General features: G+C 37.6%; 1 protein-coding gene across 1 annotated transcript in view; it reads right to left on the reverse strand.

Annotated features, from left to right (window-relative positions):
- Nucleotides 1-23,442, reverse strand: part of ATG10 (autophagy related 10) — a gene marked incomplete at its 3' end in the record, with an annotated part of 229,136 nt that overhangs the window by 81,764 nt on the left and 123,930 nt on the right. Inside the window, exon 4 of the mRNA XM_079703821.1 lies at nt 8,462-8,600. Coding sequence (XP_079559947.1) covers nt 8,462-8,600 — 139 coding nt within the window. The remainder of the gene's footprint in view (nt 1-8,461; nt 8,601-23,442) is intronic.

The following is a 23,442-nucleotide window of genomic DNA, read 5'->3' on the forward strand; positions in this document are numbered from 1 at the left end:
ATAAAAAGGCTAAAGAGTTTGTCTTAACTCCATAGTTTTCTATGTAGCCTTGAATAAATAAACCATCTAACCCCGCTGAGCACTCAGTTTGTATGACTGTACTTGAGGATAGTAACGGTTCCTATCTTACAGTGTTATTGTGAGGGCCAAGACACAGAACTCAGCCAGCATTACTGGAAGGTACTACATGCCAAGCTCCACTTTACATATTAGCTCACAAACCTTAAAACTCTATAAAGTAGGTATTATTATTATTATCTCATTTTTTAGATGATGAAAGAAAGGAAACAAAAAGTTCAGTAACTTCCACAAGGTCACATAGTTAGTAATTAGCAGAGTGAGGAAATCAGAACCAAGGCATTCCAGCTCCAGACTTTGCATTCTGACCAGTACCCAGGAGCTCTTTGTAAACTATAAAGTGATACACACATATTAATTGTGGTGTTGTTTTTGTTGTCACTAGTAGTCTCTACCAGCATTGCCTAACCTAGGAGTATCTAGAATTTTGCCTTTCCTAGGTTTCTTAGTAGGCCAGGGCTGCCCTTTCCCTCATCAATGCATGGACAAATCCCAAGTCCAACCAGGGCCTCTCTTGATCCCTCCAGCTCAAGGTAATCTCTGCCCTCTGAGGCCTGGTGGTAATTTTCCCCCCAGCTTTATTGAGATATAATGGATTCATAGCATTGTGTAAGTTTAAGATGTACAATATGATGATTTGATATATGTATATATTGGGAAATGGTTACCACAATAAAGTTAGTTAACACATCCATCCCCTCACATATTTACCATTTGTGTGTGTATATGTGTTAATGTGGTTAGAACATTTACAATCTACTCTCTTAGTAACTCTCAAGTTTAAATACAGTATTGTTAACTGTAGTCACCATGCTGTACATTAGACTCTCCGAACTTATTCATCTTATATCTGAAAATCTGTACCCTTTAACTAACATGTTCTCATTTCTCCCACTCCCCCACCCATCCACCCAGCCTCTGTCAACCACTAACCTATTCTCTGCCTGGTGACAATTTTTACCTCTCTTATGGCCCTTAACATATTCTACTTGTTACAGTGAATTTCAAACCTGTCTTGTTTCCCTCAGTAGACTGTAAGCTCCTTGAGGGCATCAATCATCTCTGATTCCTTTATTCATCTATGCATTCCAGAAACATTTTCATGTCTTGTGCATAAATATTTTCCAATGCTTGGATAGATGGATGTTCAATATTATTTCTAGAGCAATTAGCACAATTATTACTAAGAATAAAGACTGAACAATCATGATTAAAAATTCATTGATTAAAAGCTTTTCATTTATGTAAAACACTCATATAAATCTATAGTGTTAAGTAGATGAAGATAGAGTGAATATTTGATTTTTCAGCATCCAAACATAGTTACTACTTGGGAGATAAATTCCAAAATAAGTGGTAGGCAGAACCCCATTCCATACCACTAAAGCCAAAGAGAGGCAGACATCTTAAACTTTTGCCTTCAGTTGACTCTACAATCTACCCTTCCAATAAATCCTTTTCTGCTTATCATGGGAAAGTTCAATTATTTGCAACTAAGTATATGCTAACCTAACTAATACACCCCAGATAAATAGTTTATAAGTCTTGCTTAATGTTTATCAATTTTCAAAATTATCATCCCCAATGTTTTAAATGTCATATATTTGTCTAGTAATTTTGAGTGGAAAATAAATGTAAGACATCTTTCAGTTACATGAGAAAGTTTATGTACGTTACAATCCATCTTTATGAGAAATATGCCCAACAGCACAAAGAGGAGTAATTTGGGGGTCACCTTAAACTGTCCACACTGTGTTAAGAACTTACCATAATGCAGGTGATGCTATATCCTCTCATTTAAATTAAACACTTAACCTAGTAGAAGTACACACAAGACCTTCTTGAAGAATCTCTGAATCAGAAAATGTCCCAAGGGAAGCAACACTGGGTCTACAAGGTATCCGAGACACCAACTCTGAGACACAGCTATTCATCAGAACTCCGAAGACCACATCACCAGATGAATATCTACAACATTAGGTCTGCTGGTTCTAAAGCAGAATGCACTCTACTTTCAATCCTATCCAAAGTGTTTGGAGGTTTTGATTCCAACCTCTTGCTCTGGCACACCAGTACTCAGCATTTTGGACTCCTGGCTTTCTTCAAATCTCAGTACCCCACAGAACATGGACCTGTTAACACCTGCAGCAGCACCTTGACTATCCATCTAACTTGATCTCCTTCCCATGATCACCTTCTCAGCACAGCACCTAATATATGGACTTAACGAACTCTGCTTTGGTGACTTTAAAGGAGAAAACCAATATACTAGTTTCCAGTTAGGCAGTGATTTTCCTCAGCATATTTTTTAAATAGGCTAATGAGTTTTTGTGCTGTGCACACAGTAGGCACTCATGTACGTTTTAATGGATGGTTCAAACAGGGCTTCTTTTGTCAAGAGTAAGCAAAGAAATGTTTCTTCTTTATGGTCCACAACACATTTATTTGTCCAGGAAAGCTAAAGTATAGTCCCTTATTGGTAAGAAAATAAATTTGTCTGCCTTTTCATGTCCTCTTCCTGTCCTCTGAATCCATGTAAAATCTGTTGCTTTTTGTGTATGTGATGCTTTGTACTAACACAGGTTTAAATAAACCTTTTAGCTAATTAGGTGTCCCTGTAGTTTTGTTGCACCTTTTCTTTAATACATTTTAAAATTAGGGCTTGACTTTTCAATGGGATTCTATCCCCATCATGTGTTCTAACCCAGCATCCTACTTGTACTCTAATTCCCCATAATGTTTCAAACATTTACCTGGTTCAACAAATAATTCTCATTAAATTCCCTCTATCATTTAAACTTTTCAGTTTGAATATATTTATATTAGTTAAATAATTTTTCATTATTTTTCTTAATAATTTTCACCGTTTGCTCTTCAAATTTCATTTCAACCCCTAGAATCTCTTTTTAATGCACTAAAATCCATGTTCCATTGCATTATTATGACTTTGGTTAGACCTATGGTTTATTTAAATATAAGTGGCATATATGAACTTTCTTAAAGATTCTCTACTACCAAATAAGACTCTAAATTGTCTGCCAAGTCATTTTCTATTTCCTGGTCATTATAATAATTAACTAGAATCATTTTTGCTTTAATCTTTAAGTACCCCTCTAATCCACCTTTCTTTCCTGTTCAACAAGCAGCCTTAACTCTCACTCTATTTTCCCTGAAAATATGTTCTTTCCAGTTCATTCTCTCTAAGAGACTATTAAAAATTGTTTTAAATATTTCTAACAACTATACCAAAAAAAGCCAAATTCCTTTCCCTAAATTTCACTCTTCATAATTTCTTCTCATCCTTCATTAATTCTCTCTCTGCTCTACTCAGTCATACTTCCTGCTCTAGAAAACCCCTCCTTTGATCCCATTCATTTTTGCTCCACCTCTTTCACCCTTTCATTATATCCTCCAACCCCATCTCATCCATTATCTCCTCCATAATTTTACCTCAACATATCTTTCCAACCATTTCTTCTACAATTTGGAATAGAGGTTTTCCTCAAACCAGCCTCTCATTGTTCCCCAAATACGCCATGCTTTCCAGCCCTACAGCTTGGCACTCACCCGTCTCCCCTTCTCCAGTGCTTTTCCCAGCCTCTTCAGAAAAGCCAACCTGTTATGTTCCCTTGAAAATTGATGGGCAGAGCTATGAATATTTTACTTTTATTCTCCAACTTCCTCCAACCCCCATCTTTCCTGTTTTCCTGTCATTTTCTTCTATAGGGTCCAAAGACTCCCTCTTGTTCCACACCAGGGACAAGCCTCTTCCTCCTCCTCCCTGATGATGTATATACTATTCTAATTCCAACCTTTTCATTATTCTTCCTTTGAGCTGGGCTTTATCTTGGTTTGGTCATGCTGCCTTTAAGAAGGAATTATTCTCTGGCTATTTCTCTTGCCCTATTTCTCCATGAGCATCATTCAAGCATATAACAAGTGGATAAATCTTCTACGTGAGATATCTGGGTTACATTTTTAATTCTATACTCTTACTCCCTGGGCCAATAATAGAATGGATCTCCAGAAAGAACAGACATTCAGTTGCTGAATGGAAGAAATGTTGTTTCCTTCCCTATTCAAAAGCAGCCCTTCTAACTAATTAAAGAAATATGTCAGAACGGTTCCCAAGAAGAACCCATATGTCAGCACCAAAGAATTAAATATTTTGAAAATGAGAAGAACCACTTGGCCTATTTTTCAATAGAAATCGCAAACAAAGGAAAGGAAGAGAGACAGGGAAGAAATTAATCAGAATTCAAGCTGAAATAAATATAGAAATCTCTAGTTGTAATGAAAGGTAAAACTAGGTAAGCTTAGGAGTCTGGTGAAGCCCAAAGCCATTATGTATATGCCTAAGGTTTACACCACATTTCTAACACTTACCATCAGCTTTTGACCAAGTCAAGCCCTCAAAAAGGAACACTGGGACATAAAAAGGTGCTGGAATGATGAGCAGTAGTTAGAAGCCTTTCGCACACTACAAATAATTCTTTAACGCGGTGCGCTTCAAAAATAGTTGGGGGAGGGCTTCCTTGGTGGCGCAGTAGTTAAGAATCCGCCTGCCAATGCAGGGGACATGGGTTTGAGCCCTGGTCTGGGAAGATCCCACATGCTGCGGAGCAACTAAGCCAGTGCGCCACAACTACTGAGCCTGCGCGCCTAGAGCCTGTGCTCTGCAACAAGAGAAGCCACCGCAATGAGAAGCCCGAGCACCGCAACGAAGTGTAGCCCCCACTCGACGCAACTAAAAAAAAGCCCACGTGCAGCAACGAAGACCCAACGCAGCCAAAAATAAATAAATAAATAAATAAATAAATTTAAAAAAATAATAGTGGGGGAGAAAAACAGGTGGGCCCTTGAAGACAAGAGTGCTTTGTGAGAATGGACTTCATAGACTACAAAGCACTGTCTGAATGTAGGCTATTTATTAGTACTTGAGAGAAGTGCAATTACCTCTCACCCACTGCTGGGTAGCAAATGGTATTAAGCGTGCCCCACCACCTCTCCCAAACCTAAAATGGCAAGAGTGGTTAGGGAAAAAAGAGTGCTGGGAAGGACTTATTTCTTCTCTTAAATTCATGTTAAACCCTAGGGAACAGAGTTCCCGTATGGCCAAGTAGTAGAAATGTTTCTGCGTATGCCCAGAAACAGAATGCTGTCTCACCTTAGCTGTCTGCCTTCAAGGATCAAATAAAAATATGTGTTTATAGAAGTGGAAGGGCCGCCCACCTAGCTTAGATGCTCACCTTTGAGTCCTCAGGACTTTCTATTTTCCTTAGTCAAGCATTCCTGCTGTCTCTGGGAAGCACCAGACTAAAGAGTAAAGATATATAGATGGTTTAGGTTCTGAGTTTCCTGGAGACAACAGCATTACTCCCTTCCATATAACTCATCAGAAAAGTTCAAATAAGGCACCATCACAAGGGCTATATGCAAAGATGGCTATATTTCCATCTTTGCACTATATGCAAAAATGGTTAGAAATTCCTGCTCACTGTTTCATTCAATAAATACTTGTTGATACAGTGAGTATAAAAATGAGTAAGACAAAGAATACATATGTCATATATGTATTACACACACACACACACACAGAGCTATGAATAAAGTTTATAACTTTGTAGGTTGTAAGTACTCACTATTAATTTCCTTCCTCCCTCTTTTTACCTTAAACCCCTAGCTTACCATTTTATAGGGGACAAGTAAACAAATATTTTTCTGATATTGTGCAACATGATATATAATATAATGTGATATGATATGACATAGGGGTGACAGTAGTAAGTGGCACGTAAGCTGAGTCTTAGGCAGTAGTTGGCCTGGTGGACACTGGACATATCAAGGAATAAGAGGTAATCACAGTCCAATGATATACATTTCAAGAAACAGAATAAAGATTTCCTCTGGCATCTAAGCCAGTTGATAAAAGAAAAGGTAATGTCAATTTAAATGGGAATTACTTACCACTTTCTTTACCTAAAAAAAGAGGTACTGAAATAAAATTTAGAGCAAAGCAGAGAAACTAATTTTTACTGAGTCAAATGAAAAAGAAAAAATCCTAAATATCTGTCAAAAACAAGGCTAAGTGAACTATTTTTGAAGCAACAAAAAAAGACCCCTGAGCAAGAAATTTTATAGCCATCCTTTTTCTAGGTCGGAACTCTCTTAGAATGAGACAAAGAAAAATCTGGACATGGAATAAGAGGAAGATGTTAGGAATCCATTCACCACACTGACAGAGATTTGTTTAAGAGATGAAGGGCCAGAGTAATCACGTAACAAATAAAGAGGGAATGGACTGAGGGGAAAAAAGGAAAAATTCTGACTCCAGAGTAAAGGCCAATACATTTTTAGAATATTCATTAGGTTAAGTTAGGTAGAAAAGATAAAAGAATTATAAGACTATGATAAAGGAAAGAACCATTTTTCATGTTTCTTCACAAGAAAACATTCAGTATGCTTTTAAAAATTAAATGTGGTATTTTAATGTACCTGAAAAACCACTAAGTGAATTCTGGAATTTAAAAATTCCTAATGCTCATTCTATAGAACACAGAGTAGGGAGGGTGGAGAACAAGAAATGCTTCCATGCAAAATAAATGACTCATTTTGATTTCCTTTATAAAAACATAAATGAAGAGCATCTTAAAAGTATATAAATAGGATCCAAAAAGGCTAGGGTTTTTTTTTGTTTTTTTTTAAGAAATAGAAAACCGTCATGAATTAAAGATCTTAGGAAGTATACAAATTTCATTAAAATATAATTGGACTTGCAGGAACAATTACTGTGCTGTACTGTAAGGGGAGCTGTTGGCACATAAGAGCAAAGTACACATATGAGCTCATCCGCCGGCCTCGGCAAGACCCACTTCCAGCTAGAAGCAGTCATGTTTCAGCACCTCCGATTCCCTAATGCTGACAAGCTAAACAACTTGTTTTGTCTCTGGGAGCTCTTCTCTGGTGATTAACTGCTTATGGTGAATACTAATTATATGAAAGTACAGTACTGAAGAAGTAGTGCCCTATTTCCTCTACCTGCAGCCTTGACATGGCTTTGAATCCAGAAGGTACTGGGTAGAGCCCTTGCAAACCAAAACCTAGAAGGACATTTTTCTTCCCTCTGGTAAATAAATGTATCCCCTTCTACTTTTTAGTATAACACAGCTCACTGACAAGAAACTTCCTTTAACCTCTGGGCTCCAAACCCAATAGAATTACACTAAAGTGAGTGTTTTAAAGGCCTGTAATAATCATACGGATAAATCTGCAGTAAGAGTTTGTGAATTGGTGAACTATCAGTGTCCTCAACTCCCCATGTTCCATGTTGAAAATTTACCCCAAATTGTCATTTCTTAGGAGCTGCACCTCAAGAGTAAAATCTTCTCACCAGGGAGTCTATGAGAATTTGTTCTTGTGTTTTAAATCCTAAGTGCTTGTTAAACCGCCAACACTGCAAAATTAGAGACCATTAAACAATATAAGGCAGCAAGTGATTAAATCTACCAAATACACATTCAAAGCAGCTTAAGCTACTTTTTAATTAAAAATAAAATATCACTGGCTAAATTCAGATGTCTTGGCTATCCAGAAAAGGTTAGAAGCCTGTTCAAAATGCAAAATGCTGCTGATAAGTCCAGACAGAAAAGGAGAGATAGGGTAGGGGTGGGCTGGGGTTGTCTCTGAGCCCAGGGTGGAGGGACCTCAAGATGCTGATCCGGTTAAGTCACAGGACATGAAGTGGGGGGAGTCCCGGCTGCACTGCAGGGTGAGGGCTCCACGGGGCTGCTCATTAAATAAGCTTTATTAGCCAAGGCCTCAGAGGAGACAGGGTGTTCCACCTTCTTGGCAACGGGGATGAGTTGAGTAACAGCATCGCAGGAAGCTGAGGTATTGGAGATGTATAGATGGCCGAAGGAAATGTTAGTGCTATTTTTAAATATAGCATAAATGGATTGATAAACAGTTCCTGAAATAATAATTAGTGCTTGGGGAAGGAGATATGGGGACTTTTGAGTTAATGGGATCACTTGAGATTGAAAGAAATTTTTACTGTAAAGTTAGAAGTAAATAAACATTGTAGCTTTAAGTTGTTCCTCCTTGTTTAAAGTAAAGAAAAGAAAAAGGGCCAGGGGGCTTAGTCAACGCTGGGCAGGAGGCCAAGAATCTGAAGATCAGACTTAAGGCTGGGATGATATCATTCACTCTGAAGTCTTGATACTCTTTCTAAAGCATGAGAAAATTTACTGGTAAAACCTTACCTCACCCACAGTTTTCTTATTTTTAACTCTATTTTTTTCTCTCAAGAATAATTTTCCAAATCTGCTTTCTGCCTTATATGTAAATGCTATGAATTTACATTTAGCTTCCAACATGGTCTTACCTAAAAAGCTTGCCCTAAAGTAAAGCACAGGCACTTGGTAGCTGCAGGAATATAAGACATGATACTCATATTTAATCACTTCGGTTGCCGTGGTGGTCTCCGTCACCTCAAAATCATCCAGGGGTGGCTCTAAAGCCTCCTGAAAAAAAGCAAATACAAAAACAAAATGTGTCTGTCAATAAAAAGAAGTCCTTTAACACAGAGAGAGAAAGATGAGGTTTTCTTCTTGCAAAATAACAGTTAAATAAATATAGGACTATGAGGTAAGGAAAAGGGAGTTTCCCACATGAATGTTTAACATTTGAGTCCTGGGTAAATAGTAAAACCAGAAAACAGCATTAAGTAATTCCAGATTGTTTTCGAGAGACAAAGCAGCTCTGGGTAAAGAAACAGGAAGAAAAAAAAAAAGTAAAAAGATCTATTGCAACAGCAACTCTGAAAAATCTTTACTGTACAATTTTAGCAACAAGATGATGGCTATACAAGCTACCTTCTTCCTTACCTGTGAAAGCTAAAAACATCCTAACAATTGAACAAGATACTGCAAAACGTCCCTAAAGATTCTATTGTACTTGCCAAAAGGTGATTCACTGTGTGCTGAACAATTCCCAGTTCCATTTTGAATAAGAAAGTTATTTTGCAAGAGGCTGAATTTGTTAGGTACATTTCAAAACCTGAGATGAATCTGTTTTCTTTATTATTGTGTTATCTTTGGTACATTTCTACAATAAATCTTGATTTATAATAGAGTAGATGGTAAATATTAATGTCAACTTAAATGGGGTTTTTTAAACAAAGATGGTTCTAAGCTAGTTCACTTCTCACCTAACCATTCTCCACTGGTTGATTTTTTATTATGTGTAGGGTTTCTTAAGAATGTATCTTAACGTTTGGAAGCAATTAATTGGACATATTGAGTCAGAATCTGATTCCATCCACATTCACTTATTTATTTGGGCTGAAGAATTTCCTTTGACATTAATTTAGTAGCAGGAAAGAAGCAGGTTGGTTTGGCTCATTTCTACCTCTCATTAAAACGGTAACAACAATGAACAATCGGGAAGAGCTACAGGAAAGATTTCAAACTTTACCAATGTGAAATAAGGTTTCCTGTAGAGATAAGTAAAGCCACATACTACTCTCCAGATCTGTTATCTGCTTTACTAATTCCCCACTCACAGTCAATTCACTGGGGGAGATATTACACTAGGTAAATCACAACTGAAGATATTTACAAAATAGCTTTTCACTAAACTCCAGTAAACACTAGCAATTAAACACAATGAATTAAATAACCAAAGAGAAACCACTAAAATAAGTATTCCAGATACAGAAAATTAATACAATAGCAAGGAAGAGTTTTGTCTATTTTTTTATTTAAATTTTCATTAGGCAAAGATAAATACGTCTTCGTTTAAAGCAATTCTCCTAACCAAAATTCTTTCTTTTTGGTCAAAGATTGGGTTCTTTAGCATTTATAATTTCTTTTCTTTCATAACATTATTAAAGCATTGTGATTAAAAATAACTGCAAACACTGCACAAGTACATTTAAAAACAAAAAAGTGAAATTCCCCTCATCCCAGCACTTCAGTACCTCAGATTTGTAACCATTTTCAAAAGGTCATTGTGTATTTTTCCAGACGTTTTTATTTTTTGGTCTGCAAACACGTTTATACACATACGTCCACCTACCCTCCCACCTCTGCATCCCCAATTAAATCATGCTATATGTACATATGTTCCTTGATTTGATTTATTCACTCATGAACATACTACCACGTGCTACCATGTCAGTGCTGCAGATTTTGCTCCTTCTTTTAATGACTTCACTGCATTCCAATATATGACTATGCCATAGTTTTGTGTGTGTTTTTTTAAACATTTCCATATTGCTAGATATTTTAGGTTAATTATAATTTTCTGCTACTACAACTAATGCTGCCATGAATATCTTAGCACATATATTTTTATACACCTCTGTTTTTCTATGGTGCAGATTCCTAAAGGTGACATTAATGTATGAGGGGGTACATACATTTCAAATTTCAATAGATTGTGACAATTTGTCCTCAGAAAAAAGCTGTATCAGTATATATTCCCAGCAAAAATGTAAAAGAATGCCCTTTCCCAGTTCCCATAAATACTGAATATTATTTGTTTTTAATTTTTGCCTATTTGATGAATTTTTAAATGTCAGTTTTTTGTTTTAGTTTCTAGTTCCTTGATTACTAGTGAAAGTAAACATCTACTCATATATTTATTGGTAATTTATATTCTTCTGTGATGTGCCTGTTCTTATTCCTTTCCTGTTTTTCTGTATTTAATTTCCATTTTTTCTTATTGAATTATACAAACTCTTTGTATATTAGAAATAATAACTTATTACTAGAAATATATACATCTCTGCACCATAGAAAAACAAAGGTGTGCAAGTGTATGTGTGGTATGTATGTGTGTATAAAACACTTTCACTCAGTTTTCTTTTAACTTTGTTTCTTGTACATATTATCATAAAATTTTTTTTTTTACTTTCATGTAGTCAAAGCTGTACATTTTCTGTTTGCAGCTTCTGAGTTATCTGTCTTCATTAGAAGGACTCCTGCTATGTCCCACCTCAGCCTTAAAAATTATAAAAATGTTAAACTCCTCTATTCTACACACACATACTCTGTCTCTCTCACATACATACATGTTTTTAAATTGACATTTAGATCATTAATCCATCTGAATTTTGTTTTTGTGTATGGTGTGAGGTAAGAATTTTTCCCAAATGATTTCTAATAGTCCATCATTTTCCCATTGATTTTTAATGCCACTTTTACCATAAATTAGATTTGTGTGTATGTGTGTACTTATTCCCTATTCTTCTCTATTAAGCTATTTCTCTTCTTAGACCATCACTGTCCGGTTTGTAAGTAAATATTGAATTCAGTCATTAATTTCTGCACAAAACTGCAGAAATAGTCTGCCTGAGACTCAGTCCTGCTAGGGAGGATAAAATTTCTGGAAAGACTGTTCTTCACCCAAACTCAAATTAAGCACTCAGGTATGTGTTGGGGTTGACACCAGGTTCTTGCAACTGGTGAGCAATTAGACATAGATTCAGATTCTCTGGAACAGTTTGGAGGCCCATGGAGTAAGAGAGAGGGGACAGAAAAAGCTTCTTCAAGAGCTATTAGAAGTTTCACTCCAGTCACTGTTCTCACTGGCAGCTGAGTACCTTTGTAGGATTTGAAGTCTGGAGTACCTGTCCTCTAATTGCGAGTGCTGCTATGTCAACCCAGCCCCTTGCTCTGAGCAGCCATCTACAGACAAAGACATTTTTGCATCCTTAACTCATATTAAATGAACTGAATTCTTGACCTGTTTCTGCTAGGATCTTTCCATCATTCGTGGTCACCTTCATGATGCCCATGCAAATATCATCCTGTGAAGTCATGCAATTTGGAAATCTCGGACTTCTACATATTTTCTGCTTCCCTTTCCCAAAGTGCCAGATGGTTTTAGAACTTTAAGACCAAGGTTCTTGTCTTACTCATCTTTGTATTCCCATATACTCTAACACAGAGCTGAGAACACTGGTAAGCAATATTTTCTGCAGCAGTTGCAGATCTGGTTCCTCCCATTTAAGTATACTATAACAAACATCATAGGTGATTTACCAGCAAGCCTACTCTGACCCTAAATTCTGAAAAGAAGTAAATGGAGGAGTAAAAATGCAAAAGATCACCAAAGATGATATACAAATGGCGAACAGGCATACAAAAAAATATTTGATATCATTAGCAATCAGGGAAATGCAAATTAAAACTACAATGAGATATCACTACACATCTATCAGAATAGCTAAAATAACAAACAGTGACATCTTCAAATGTTGGTGAAGATGCAAAGAAACTAGATCATTCATACATTGCTGCTTGGAGTATAAAAGGGTACAGCCGCTCTGGAAAACCATATGGCAGTTTCTTATAAAACTAAACATGTAATTACAATACAGTCCACCAATTACACTCTTGGGCATTTATCCCAGAGAAATGAAAAACCTGTACATGAATGTTCATAGTAGTTTTATTCAAAATAGCCAAAAACTTGAGACAGTTCAGATGTCCCTCAGCAGGTCATGGTTAAACAAATTGTGGTACATCATCCCACACTGCTCGGCAAAGAAAAGAGCAAATTGTTGATACACACAATCACCTGAGTGAATCTCCTGGTAATTATGGAGTGATAAAAGCCAATCTGAAAAGGTTACAGACTGTATGATTCCATTTATATAACATTTTAAAATGACAAAATTTTAGAAATGAAGAACAGAGAACAGATTAGTGTTGAGGGGGTGGGCAGAAGGAGGTGGGTATGGTTACAAAATAACATGAAGAGTCCTTGTGATGATGGAATTGTTCTGTATCTTGACTACAGTGGTAGATACATGAACCTACACATGTGATAAAGTTGTATACAGCCAAACACACACACACAGACACACACACACACGCACACAGAGATCAGTATAAATAAAATGGGGAAATCTGAATAAGATCAGTGGATTGTATCAATGCCAATACCCTGGTTGTGATATTATACTATAATTTTGCAAGATGTTACCACTGGGGTAAACTGGGTTAAGGGTACGTGGGATCTTTCTGATTATTTCTTATTACTGCCTGTGAATCTGTATTTATCTTAAAATTTCAATTAAAAATGAAAAGGAAAAAATAGCTAGACAATTAGAGATTCGTTAAAAACAAAATACAATATCTAAGACCTCAGGGCTAACAGTACAGATGGCAGAGGGATTACGTTGATAAAGAGAGGCTGATGTCTGGAATTAGCCTTACAATAACACAGGAGAGGTGTCAGTGGATGGAGATGTGGAAGGGACACAGTTGGCCACGGAATGATGATTGTTGGGGTTGATTGATGGTTGATTTATACCTTTCAGTCTACTTTTTTGAATATTTTTAATTCTCATAAAAAAATTTTTTAAGGTAACAGAAGTTTCTGCTACCATGTTACAGGATACAGAATCACAGAACTCTAATAGTGAAAGGAACTTCAATCATTCCATCTCGCCCAACACTCACCTTGCTGATCCAAACAAGAAGGCCCAAAAAGGTTAGTGGTTTACCCAGTGTCACCCAGATAATTAGAGGCAGAGGCAGGCCTATGACCCACATCTACTGATCCTGAAACCACTGTTCTTTGTACTGGAGAATGCCATTTCTTAACTGTTATATACTTAATTTGGACTGATGTTCTAGACACCATCAGATTACTATTAACATTTTGAGTATGTTTGTTAATATTTTATTACTTTTCTTTTTTTTTCTTTCTTTTTTTTTTTTTTTTTCGGTACGTGGCCCTCTCACTGTTGTGGCCTCTTCCGTTGCGGAGCACAGGCTCCGGACGCGCAGGCTCAGCGGCCATGGCTCATGGGCCCAGCCGCTCCGCGGCATGTGGGATCCTCCCGGACCGGGGCACGAACCCGTGTCCCCTGCATCGGCAGGCGGACTCTCAACCACTGCACCACCAGGGAAGCCCCTATTACTTTTCTTTTATTATGTTTTAAAGAGGATTTGGGTATATTTAATTTGATATTAAGAGTTAATAGAGGGGCTTCCCTGGTGGCGCAGTGGTTGAGAGTCCGCCTGCCGATGCAGGGGACACGGGTTCGTGCCCCGGTCCGGGAGGATCCCACATGCCGCGGAGCGGCTGGGCCCCTGAGCCATGGCCGCTGAGCCTGCGCGTCCGGAGCCTGTGCTCCGCAACGGAAGAGGCCACAACAGTGAGAGGCCCACGTACCGAAAAAAAAAAAAAAAGAAAGAAAAAGGAGTCACATGTACATTTATTTTCCTCACAATGTTGCTATTTCATTAAATGAGAAGATACCCGTGTTTAGAAAATTACATTCATTCAAAGAGCTAAAAGATTAAGTAGTTCACATTAATTATAGAAACCTTGATTTTATTGAATTCAATTAACAATAAGTTGACAGTGATCTCTCATTTAGAAAATCTGATATGAATTAAGCTTTACAACTAAATCTCATTAAATACTGATCATGCTAAAGACACTTCATAGATATTTTATTGAAAGCAAACCCAAATAGTGTACTGTGCTTAGGAAATGAGATCCATATCTCTATTTAGCCTACAGGGAAAAGTAATTGGAGGAAGAAAAACTTTTTTTCTATCACTAGAGATCTCTATTACTATTACTGAGCAAACATAAGCAACAAGATTTATTTATAATGTCCCTTGAGGAAAAGAGATTCTATTTGTTTATCTTCCACCAATCAGGTTCTTAATTCAAACCTAACAGTTACAGGCCAGAATCGTAGCCAAAAAGCCAAAGAGTGACAGAGGGACAGTACTGGTTCAGGACAGTCTTTAGCTGCATCCACGAGTGGACACATAGCCATCTAATCACAATGGAAAGATGGACTGTGTAACAAACTTTGCTTGATTTTCCTGAGCCAACATCCTTTTAATATTTTCAGAAGTGATAAAGACTGACAAAGCCTTTGGACAAATCGTTGAAAAATCAATTCCTTAAGAAAAAAGAATTTTAATTATTAAAACATTTTAAATGAATTATAAAAATAACCTATGTGGGACTCTAAGTAAGCAGGCCCTTTTTGTTTTGTTTTGTTTTGTTTTGTTTCATGTGCTCATTATTTTACAGTGGGGTGGTTTTTTCACTATTTTTACTCCTAGAATGACTCTTTTTTTCATGATCTCTGTGGCTTTTGAGTGCGTGATTGTCACAAGAACTTTGCAAGTGATGGCATTCTTTTAGCAACTGTAAATGTTGCATCCAGTACATAAGAGAGAGTTCAACACCAGGCAGGCGTGTGTCTGACAGCATCTGGGGTGACACTGGTACCAAGATGATCCCAAGGATAGCATCTCAGTGAGGCTCCCCCTTTCCCAGTAACACTATCACTACTTCTGATTTTTTTTGGAAAGAAAGGGGTGCCATTCTTTGCTCTCCAAGCTCCATCAGAGGGGAGCAAATTAGCATCCGCATGGCCAATGTGGGTTCTCACTGAGAGAAAGAATCTGTCTCCTGTGTGGGATTAAATCCGATGCAGCCTGGCATGCTCAAGGGCAAGGCAGTAGGGAGGGGACATAGAAACCTGCCAAAGCACATCTGGCAGTTTTCTGGATGTTTACCGCTGGCTCCATTGTGCTTCGAAGGCCATGTTTCCTTTAGGACTGTGCAGGAGACAGCAAGACAGCTTGAACCCAGAGTTGGGCAGCTAGCAACTAAGCTGAGTGCAAGGCGGACTGCAGAAGAGGCTGGCACGGAATCTCAGAGGCAGAAGGGACACAGGTTCCCCAGCAGAAGGGAATAGTAATAATGGTTAGAGGTACCTAACATATGTCAATGATGATTAGTCCTTACATCAGAACAATATATAAAAAGTATTATTTTCTTAGAAAAAAAATAAGGAAAAAAGAAGAACTTTTAAAAAGAAAACTCAGGTTCTTCTCATCTACTTTTTAAGATTTCTGAGAAGTTAAATGCAGAAGAATTAGCAGGATAAGGGATATGAAAACCAGAAATTCCTTATGTAAATCATGACTGAGTAAAGGAAAAGGGAAAGACTTTTACCTAGTATTCTGAGCTTCAGAATCAGTCAAATGTGTTTCTATTCAGTTACCCTCTGCATGCTACATAAGAAAGACCAGCCTCAGTTACAACAGTTCACAGTTTTTCTAAGAACATTTGTGTACATTATGCCATTTGCTCCTCTGCTCTAGAGGAAGGCCCAAGGTCACACAGCAAGTAAGAAACTGAGCCAGAGCACAAATTTAAGCCCCCAGGCTCCAGGCCCAGGATTCCGTCACACTGCACAGATGATGGGATTTAGGGGAGTAGGGGATGTTAAACATTTGACTCTCGGGCTCCACTCCCAAACTTCTGCTTTTGAACTCAGTAGTTCTGGGACAAACACAAATAGAGGTGGCCATACTCCAGTGAAATTTTATTTACAAAAACAAGCTATGGTCCATAGACCTTAGTGTGCCCACTCCTACGAGTCCGTCTTAAGGCCTTCCTTAATTTCACTTTATTGTATTTTTATAAGTAGTAAGCAGAACCTTATTAAAGGACCTGTGTCTCCATTTGGTGAACTTTCCCCCTTTTCTATTTTTTTCTATCTTAGAATGTTACATTAGATTTCCTGAAGGGATGATAAATTCTAAGCCTTAAAAGAATGATGATAATTGAATCCAACAGGCTGAAGTTTGGCTGAAGTAATTTTCTAAGGTAAGAGATGGCACTACCCTAATTTAAACAAGTGAGAATTTTAATTGTCTTGATGAATAAACTGCAAATTCCTTCAGCATATGAATAAACGTCTACACTCAAATCCAGAAATGAGTAAATTTCATTGCCAAAGAGTGAAACTGATAAGGTCTTGATAAACAGACCAAAAGGCAAGCACTAGTAATTTCAAGAGGGGCTATCTCGGTATGTGCACAAGAAACATCATGTCTAGGAATCAGCTGTGAACTGCTCTACAGGACCTTCAAGTGAGCCTGAGTTCCTTCCCCTTCCTCAAAACTGCCTCTGGATTATGTGGATGTGAATAGGCTTTATTTGTTTGCTTGTTGGCTCTTTTACTAGGAGAACCCCTTCCACAAACGCATACCATGTGCTTGTGCCAGGACAAAGATAGAGGCTGAGGGGTGGTTAAACAATACTATTGCAGCAGCAATGAGAGCACAGTGAATGTTCTCATCTTTCTACTGGAGTGGAAGTGTATATTCAAATCTCAGATAAAAACATCTAGATATTAGAGAAGCATAGTATAGTCAAATGTGAAAAAGGGCATGGAATTTGTAGTTAGACCTGGGTTCAGTTTCTGACTCTGCACTCTCTGGATGAACAGACCACTTAATCCCTCTGAGCCTGAGTTTCCTTATTTGTTAAATGAAGGCACTTTCTCCTTGTTTAAAGTGTATTAAACAAGATAAACTATAAAACTATCTGACACATAGTAGGTATACTGATTAGTTTATTTATTCATTCATCAAATGTTATAGGGTATTTTCTATGTTCTACATCAAGGGTCCACAAACATTTTCTTAAAGGGCCAGGTAGTAAATTTTTTAAGCTTTGTGAACCATGTGTCTCTGTCAAAACCACTCAACTTTGCCACTGTAGCACAAAAGCAGCCTAGACAATATGTAAATTAATGACTGTGGCTTTGTTCCAATAAAATGTTATTTATGGACACTAAAATTTAAATTTCATATAATTTTAGTGTGTCATGAAATACTATTCTTTCTCAGCCATATAAAAATGCAAAAACCGTTCTCAGCTTGTGAGCTGTACAAAAATAGGAAGCTGGCCACAGTTTGCCAACCCTTGTTCTAGACTCTGTCCTAGGATCTGGGAACAGAGGGGAGAACAACAGCAGACATTGTGCCCTAAAGGGAAGAGATGTGATAAACAATCACACAAATTTAAAATTATCATCACAATAAGTGCTACTAGAGAAAATGCACAGAGTCCCAGAGTATACATAATTTTACCACATCTATAAATTTTTTGTGTGTGGTTTTTACCTTTTTTGTTTCAGCTCTTTCAAATATAAACCAGTTTTATATAGGATTGACCCTTTTAATATCCTAATTCCCATTCCCCAAGGTTTATTTTTTAGTCCAATGACCATATCATCCACCCAGATAGATTTTTAGGAACACCTCTAATCACCCAAGCTTCTTCCTAACAAACTCTTCTTGCAGACACTAAAAATTCTCCTTGCACATTTCATTCTGTCACTACACGTCCTGCCCTCAGCAACAGTTTCTGCTTGAGAATGCCCCATGCCTTTCTTTCTCAGCTTTGAGCAAACTCACATACATGTGTACACATGTACACAGTGTGTGCAGACAGAGCAAATATTCTTTCACTAACCATTAATGAGCATCTACTATACGCTAGGCATGGTGCCACCACTGGAGAGTTAGTGGTGAAACAGAACAGACACAGTCTTTGCTCTCAGAGAGCTTATAACTAGAGGGAGAGTGAAGGAAAAACCAAATCGTTCCATCAACAATTATTTGATTATAGTGTTGCAAATGCTATAAAAATATAAGAATGTATCTTGGGGCCTCATCTGGTCTGGGGTCAGGGAAAGGCTATGCTATGGCACACACACATCCCTTAGGACATGAGTGCCCCGAGGGCATGGTTTTTGCCTATCTTATTCACTAAGGTATCCCAAGCATCTTGAACAGAACCTGGCAAATAGTAGGCATTCAATCAATATTTGTTAAATGAAATAAGTGAATGGAATGAGCATAAACTCTCTGTTATCATTTCCGTCCTATAAATCAGGGGTCTCTCAACTTTTTTGATTGTGATTCCTGGAGTCAAAAAGTTTAAGCATTCATCTTTATTGTGTGTATATTTACCTTCTGATCAGTTATGAACATGTATTTGTGTGTAATATACTATGTACATTTAAAAGATTAAAGTTGAAAACCTTCATGGATAAGACAAAGATGAGGGAAAAATATTTTCCCAGTGATTATTTTAGTTAGGTGATGATCTGGTCACTGATAGAAGTAGGCATCCCGCTCTGCTCTTTGCTCTGAGCACCACAGGACCTTCACTGGCCCCTTGCCCTCATCTCCTCTTTGGGCATCTTGCCCATTTTGCCCTCAGCTTTCTGGGGCAGTGGCTGTGGCTGAATAAAGTTGCAGAAATGTTGATTTTAAAGTACCCATTGCAAAAGTTAGCACCTAAATGGTCACACATGTAAATCACATGCAAATGAGCACAGAGTTGCCAGTGTTTCACTGGGCTCCTGGCTTCAGAGCCCATGCTGCTGAGCACCCAGCCCTGGTCACAGTCCTGGATGACCAGACACCCAGACACCAAACGCCCAGATCCTGCCTGCCCGGCAGTCCTGCCTCTCTCTCCAGCACAGGGGCGCAGCCTTAATTCAAAACGGACTCTGAAGAACCAGACGTGACTTCCTTCCTCTTCATAAAGAATCTTGTTCTAATTTGCACATAGACAAAGAGCCCTGGGTTCCAAATGTGTAAATCAACACAGTAAATAAAGTGTTATTGAAAAACAGTTATTTTATTTAGTAATGGTACAGACACTTTTTTTGCCAGTAATATTTTGATGACAGCAATTTGACTGAATATGCTACAGACTTTTTTGTTTGTTCTGCTTTAAATCTTAATTATGACATGGCATTTCAAAAGTCTGGCTTCAGTTTTTCTCCATTTTTTTGGTAGGTGATTTTAATGGTTGCAACAGCTAAAAAAGATACACAGATCCACGTGGAAGACATATATCACTGGATGTGCCTAGTAAATCATGACACACACATTTCAGTCATTTCTCCAAGTCCTAAGAGGTTTGTCTTCATGTTCTGGATGCTTTTCAGTGAGTTGCCAATCAACACAGAGAGCTTCATGTGATCATTAGGCACAACATGCACACAGGTTGAGGGTCATCATTAATAACAGTAAATGTAAATCCTATCTCAAGAAATCTTAACTTCAAATTTGGAGAGAGAATTTTTTTGAAAGATCGGATTATATTGTCATTTTTACATACTGTCATTTTGTTGTTGTTGTTGTTGTTCATTAAAGTTTCTTGGCAGGGATCTTTAAAGTCCCTAGTCTGACAAGTAGGAGTTGTGTTAACTAAAACTGGATGAGATCATCCCGCTAAATCCAGTGCACAATAAACTGTGATACATAACAAAAGCCTGTAGGAGTAAACCACCACTGTTGGCCCCTTCCTAGCACCTGGCTCCCCATTCCCTTTCGGATGCCTTGAATAACATATAGGACTCCTGGTCTTCTGACAAATGAACCGCATGAAGACTCAGTGTGAGTCCATGTTTAAATATTAGTAAAGCTTAATTTAAAAAAATAAACAAAGTATAAAAGTAGTTCTAATATTATTTCCCACATCTCAATGGATTGTTCTGCAAGCCCCCTGGGTGCATGTATCCACTTTAAAGACTATGCTGTTGACCCAGACCATTGTTAAAAAATTATGAAGAAAACAAAATTGATCCTTAGCATCTCCTATATCCAGCTTTTCATGGTCTTGTCTTCCTCTTTCAGCACAAGACTTCCAAATTCAGCCCTTCTGATTTTCAGAGGAAAGGGACTTGAAAAACTCATTTACAGTAAATGTTACAGGCTAGAAATGTGCATCTTACCAAGAGTCTTTTCCTTTGAAAAGAAGTTTCCCTGAATGGGAAAATCTTAAAGAATCACTGACCATGCAGTTACTGTGAAGGAGAACAAGACATGGGGGAAGAGGGGCAGCAGCGGGGGCTTCCCTGGCACCCTTCAGAACACACCCAGGGGACTGACTGCCTACTGTACTAAGGAGAAGGCCAGACCTGCCAAGGACAAGGATGGTGCAAAGTGGCATGTGGACATGACCAGAGCCTCATGATCTGTCTCTAAGGTAACAGAAATTGCTCCTGGAAGGAATGTGACTTCTAAATGCTGGACCCCCATTTTCCCTGTTACCAAGCATAGGCATTCAACCACTTTTTCTATTTGTAATGCTAATGATAAATCAGGATGCAACAGAAGTTTCCAAACAATAAAATAAAAGAAGCGTAAGGTGGTAATACTGAATTAATGTATTTTCTTGGTTACTTACAATGGTAGAGAATTATTTGCACAGTAAGGAAAATGCTAATTTCATTAAAGTGCTGTTAGATAAGGCTTTTAGACTAACTTGGAGCACCCTAAAAAATTATATAGAGGGACTTGATTTGTCAGTTCTAACCTGTTTAGAATCGATTGTCTGCACAGGTGCCACACGTGGAGGAAAACCAAATCCAGAACTGACTTGTTTCCTAAATGAACTGGGAAGTTGTCATTAAGAAGCATCTGCTACTTTATTGCCTTCATGTAAAAGCATTCTTGTACCGCTATAACGGACTATTGAGCAGATGTTTTAGAGCACTATACCCACAGCAATACGTGTATCATAAAAAAGGTAAGGAGCTACAACGTAATTAATGATTTCAGTTCCTCGATAAATGAACTTCACTTTTTTAAAAAAATGGATTTAAAGTTGTGTCACGAATTTCAACTTTTAACTCAAGCAATTCTTGCAAGAAAGTGAACAGAAAATCATTTACAGCAATAAATAACAAAGGGTCAAACCCAGCCTTACACCCAACATGATGAAATCTGAGGGTCCAGAAAAGGCTTCTCCAGACCAGACCACTCTACCACCTCCCCATGGATCAGCCAGAGAATTCACCATTGGAGACTGACTTCATTCACACAACGCTGGGAATGTAACATAATACAGAATCTACTTTTACAAAATTACACTACTATTCTAAAATCCCCCAAATCTGAATTCCAAAACACACTGTAGCTCAAGAACTGTAGGAATGTAGGTTTTTGGTACCTTCTGCCTTTGTTTGATTTTAGATTTGTCTTGAGCATAAACAAAATAATATAGATAGAAGTGTGTCGACCTCCTTGAACAAAAGGCACTAAATAAATTCCTGAGCAAAAACTAGATTAAAAAATCGGAGAAAAAGAGAATAGGGGTAAAGGGGGGAAGAGAGAAAAGAAATAGGAAGAGGAAGGGGGACAGAGGAAGAGAGAAGAGAGACAAGACAAATTATGATAAAAAGCCAATAGCATCAATAAAAAGTGAAAGCTAGAGTAAGACTAAACAAAATAAGAACACAAACAAGCTTTATGCTTCTATTCTCCAATTATATTGTTGCCAAAATCTAGTCCCCAAAACTTTTATATAGAAAGATAAAGGAGAGACAGAAAGAAAACAGAGACTATGCACATGGCTGAAATATTTAAGAACTGCCTGAGGGATCTGATGAGACACTTATCAATATTCAAAAGGAGATCACAACCCATACACCCAGAAGGAATACATCACCCCTCTGTTCTATAACCACCATTGCACTCATCAGCTCTATTTTACATCTGAATCTTTGTCTAATCCATCCCTGTGCAAGAATAGTCTCCTTTCACCATTAGAACATAGGGTGTTATTAAATTTAACTTATTAAATTTTGGCTTAAAATTCCTCTGTCCTAGAACACCTTCAATGATTAACCAAATCAGCCTAATGTTTGACCAAATCTCTTTAAAAATAAAATTTTGCAATTATTATATTTGTATGTTCAAGTCTCTGTGAACTGGGCTTATTTTGGAATGGCAGTTATAGTTCCTAGAAAACTTTTTAGCTACGTGAGTATTTTTATTCACTGGGATTCTTGGAGCTCTCTCTTTACCATGGTCCACCCATGGTGAACAGTTTTAAAATTCCCATTTAAAATATTAGAACTTTACACCTTCAAAAACTCTCCCGGGAAAATCAAAACCCAACTCAGAGGCAAATATTTTAAAGTATGAATATTGAGAAAGGTCTCAGTCCTTTTAAAAAGGTGATCTCATTGAACTAACACATTTATAATTTCCATATCTGCCTCTCAAGCTCATATACTTCAGAAATCCAAAGCAATAATCCTAATTATTGAGGTCCACAATCACAAACTTTTATTCATTCAATAAACATTAACTGAGCATCTAGTATACCTAAAACAGTATACCAAGTAGATTCAAAAATAAAATCATGACAGATAAACCCACGAGTCATTTCTACAAGTGACTATAACACACATCAAACTGTTATAATGCCTGTATAAGAAGTAAACAGTGTTTATGGGATTACAAATGAAGACCTCAATCCTAACTGGATCCTACAAGGATGCAGGAAGCCTCAGCTTAAAAGATGTCATTTAGTTTGAATAATGAATGATTCCAACTGGTAGAAATGAGGCATAGGTTATTCCAGGCAGAAAAGATGGAAAGATCTAAGGTACAAGAAAATGAAACTCATGGCCAGTTTAGCAAGTCACCCTGTTTGTTTGGAACATAGTTGTATGAGAGATTTAATATAGGATAGAATTGTTAGTCTGAAGTC

Source organism: Hyperoodon ampullatus, assembly GCF_949752795.1.
Source record: "Hyperoodon ampullatus genome assembly, chromosome: 4".
Classification (NCBI taxonomy): domain Eukaryota; kingdom Metazoa; phylum Chordata; class Mammalia; order Artiodactyla; family Ziphiidae; genus Hyperoodon; species Hyperoodon ampullatus.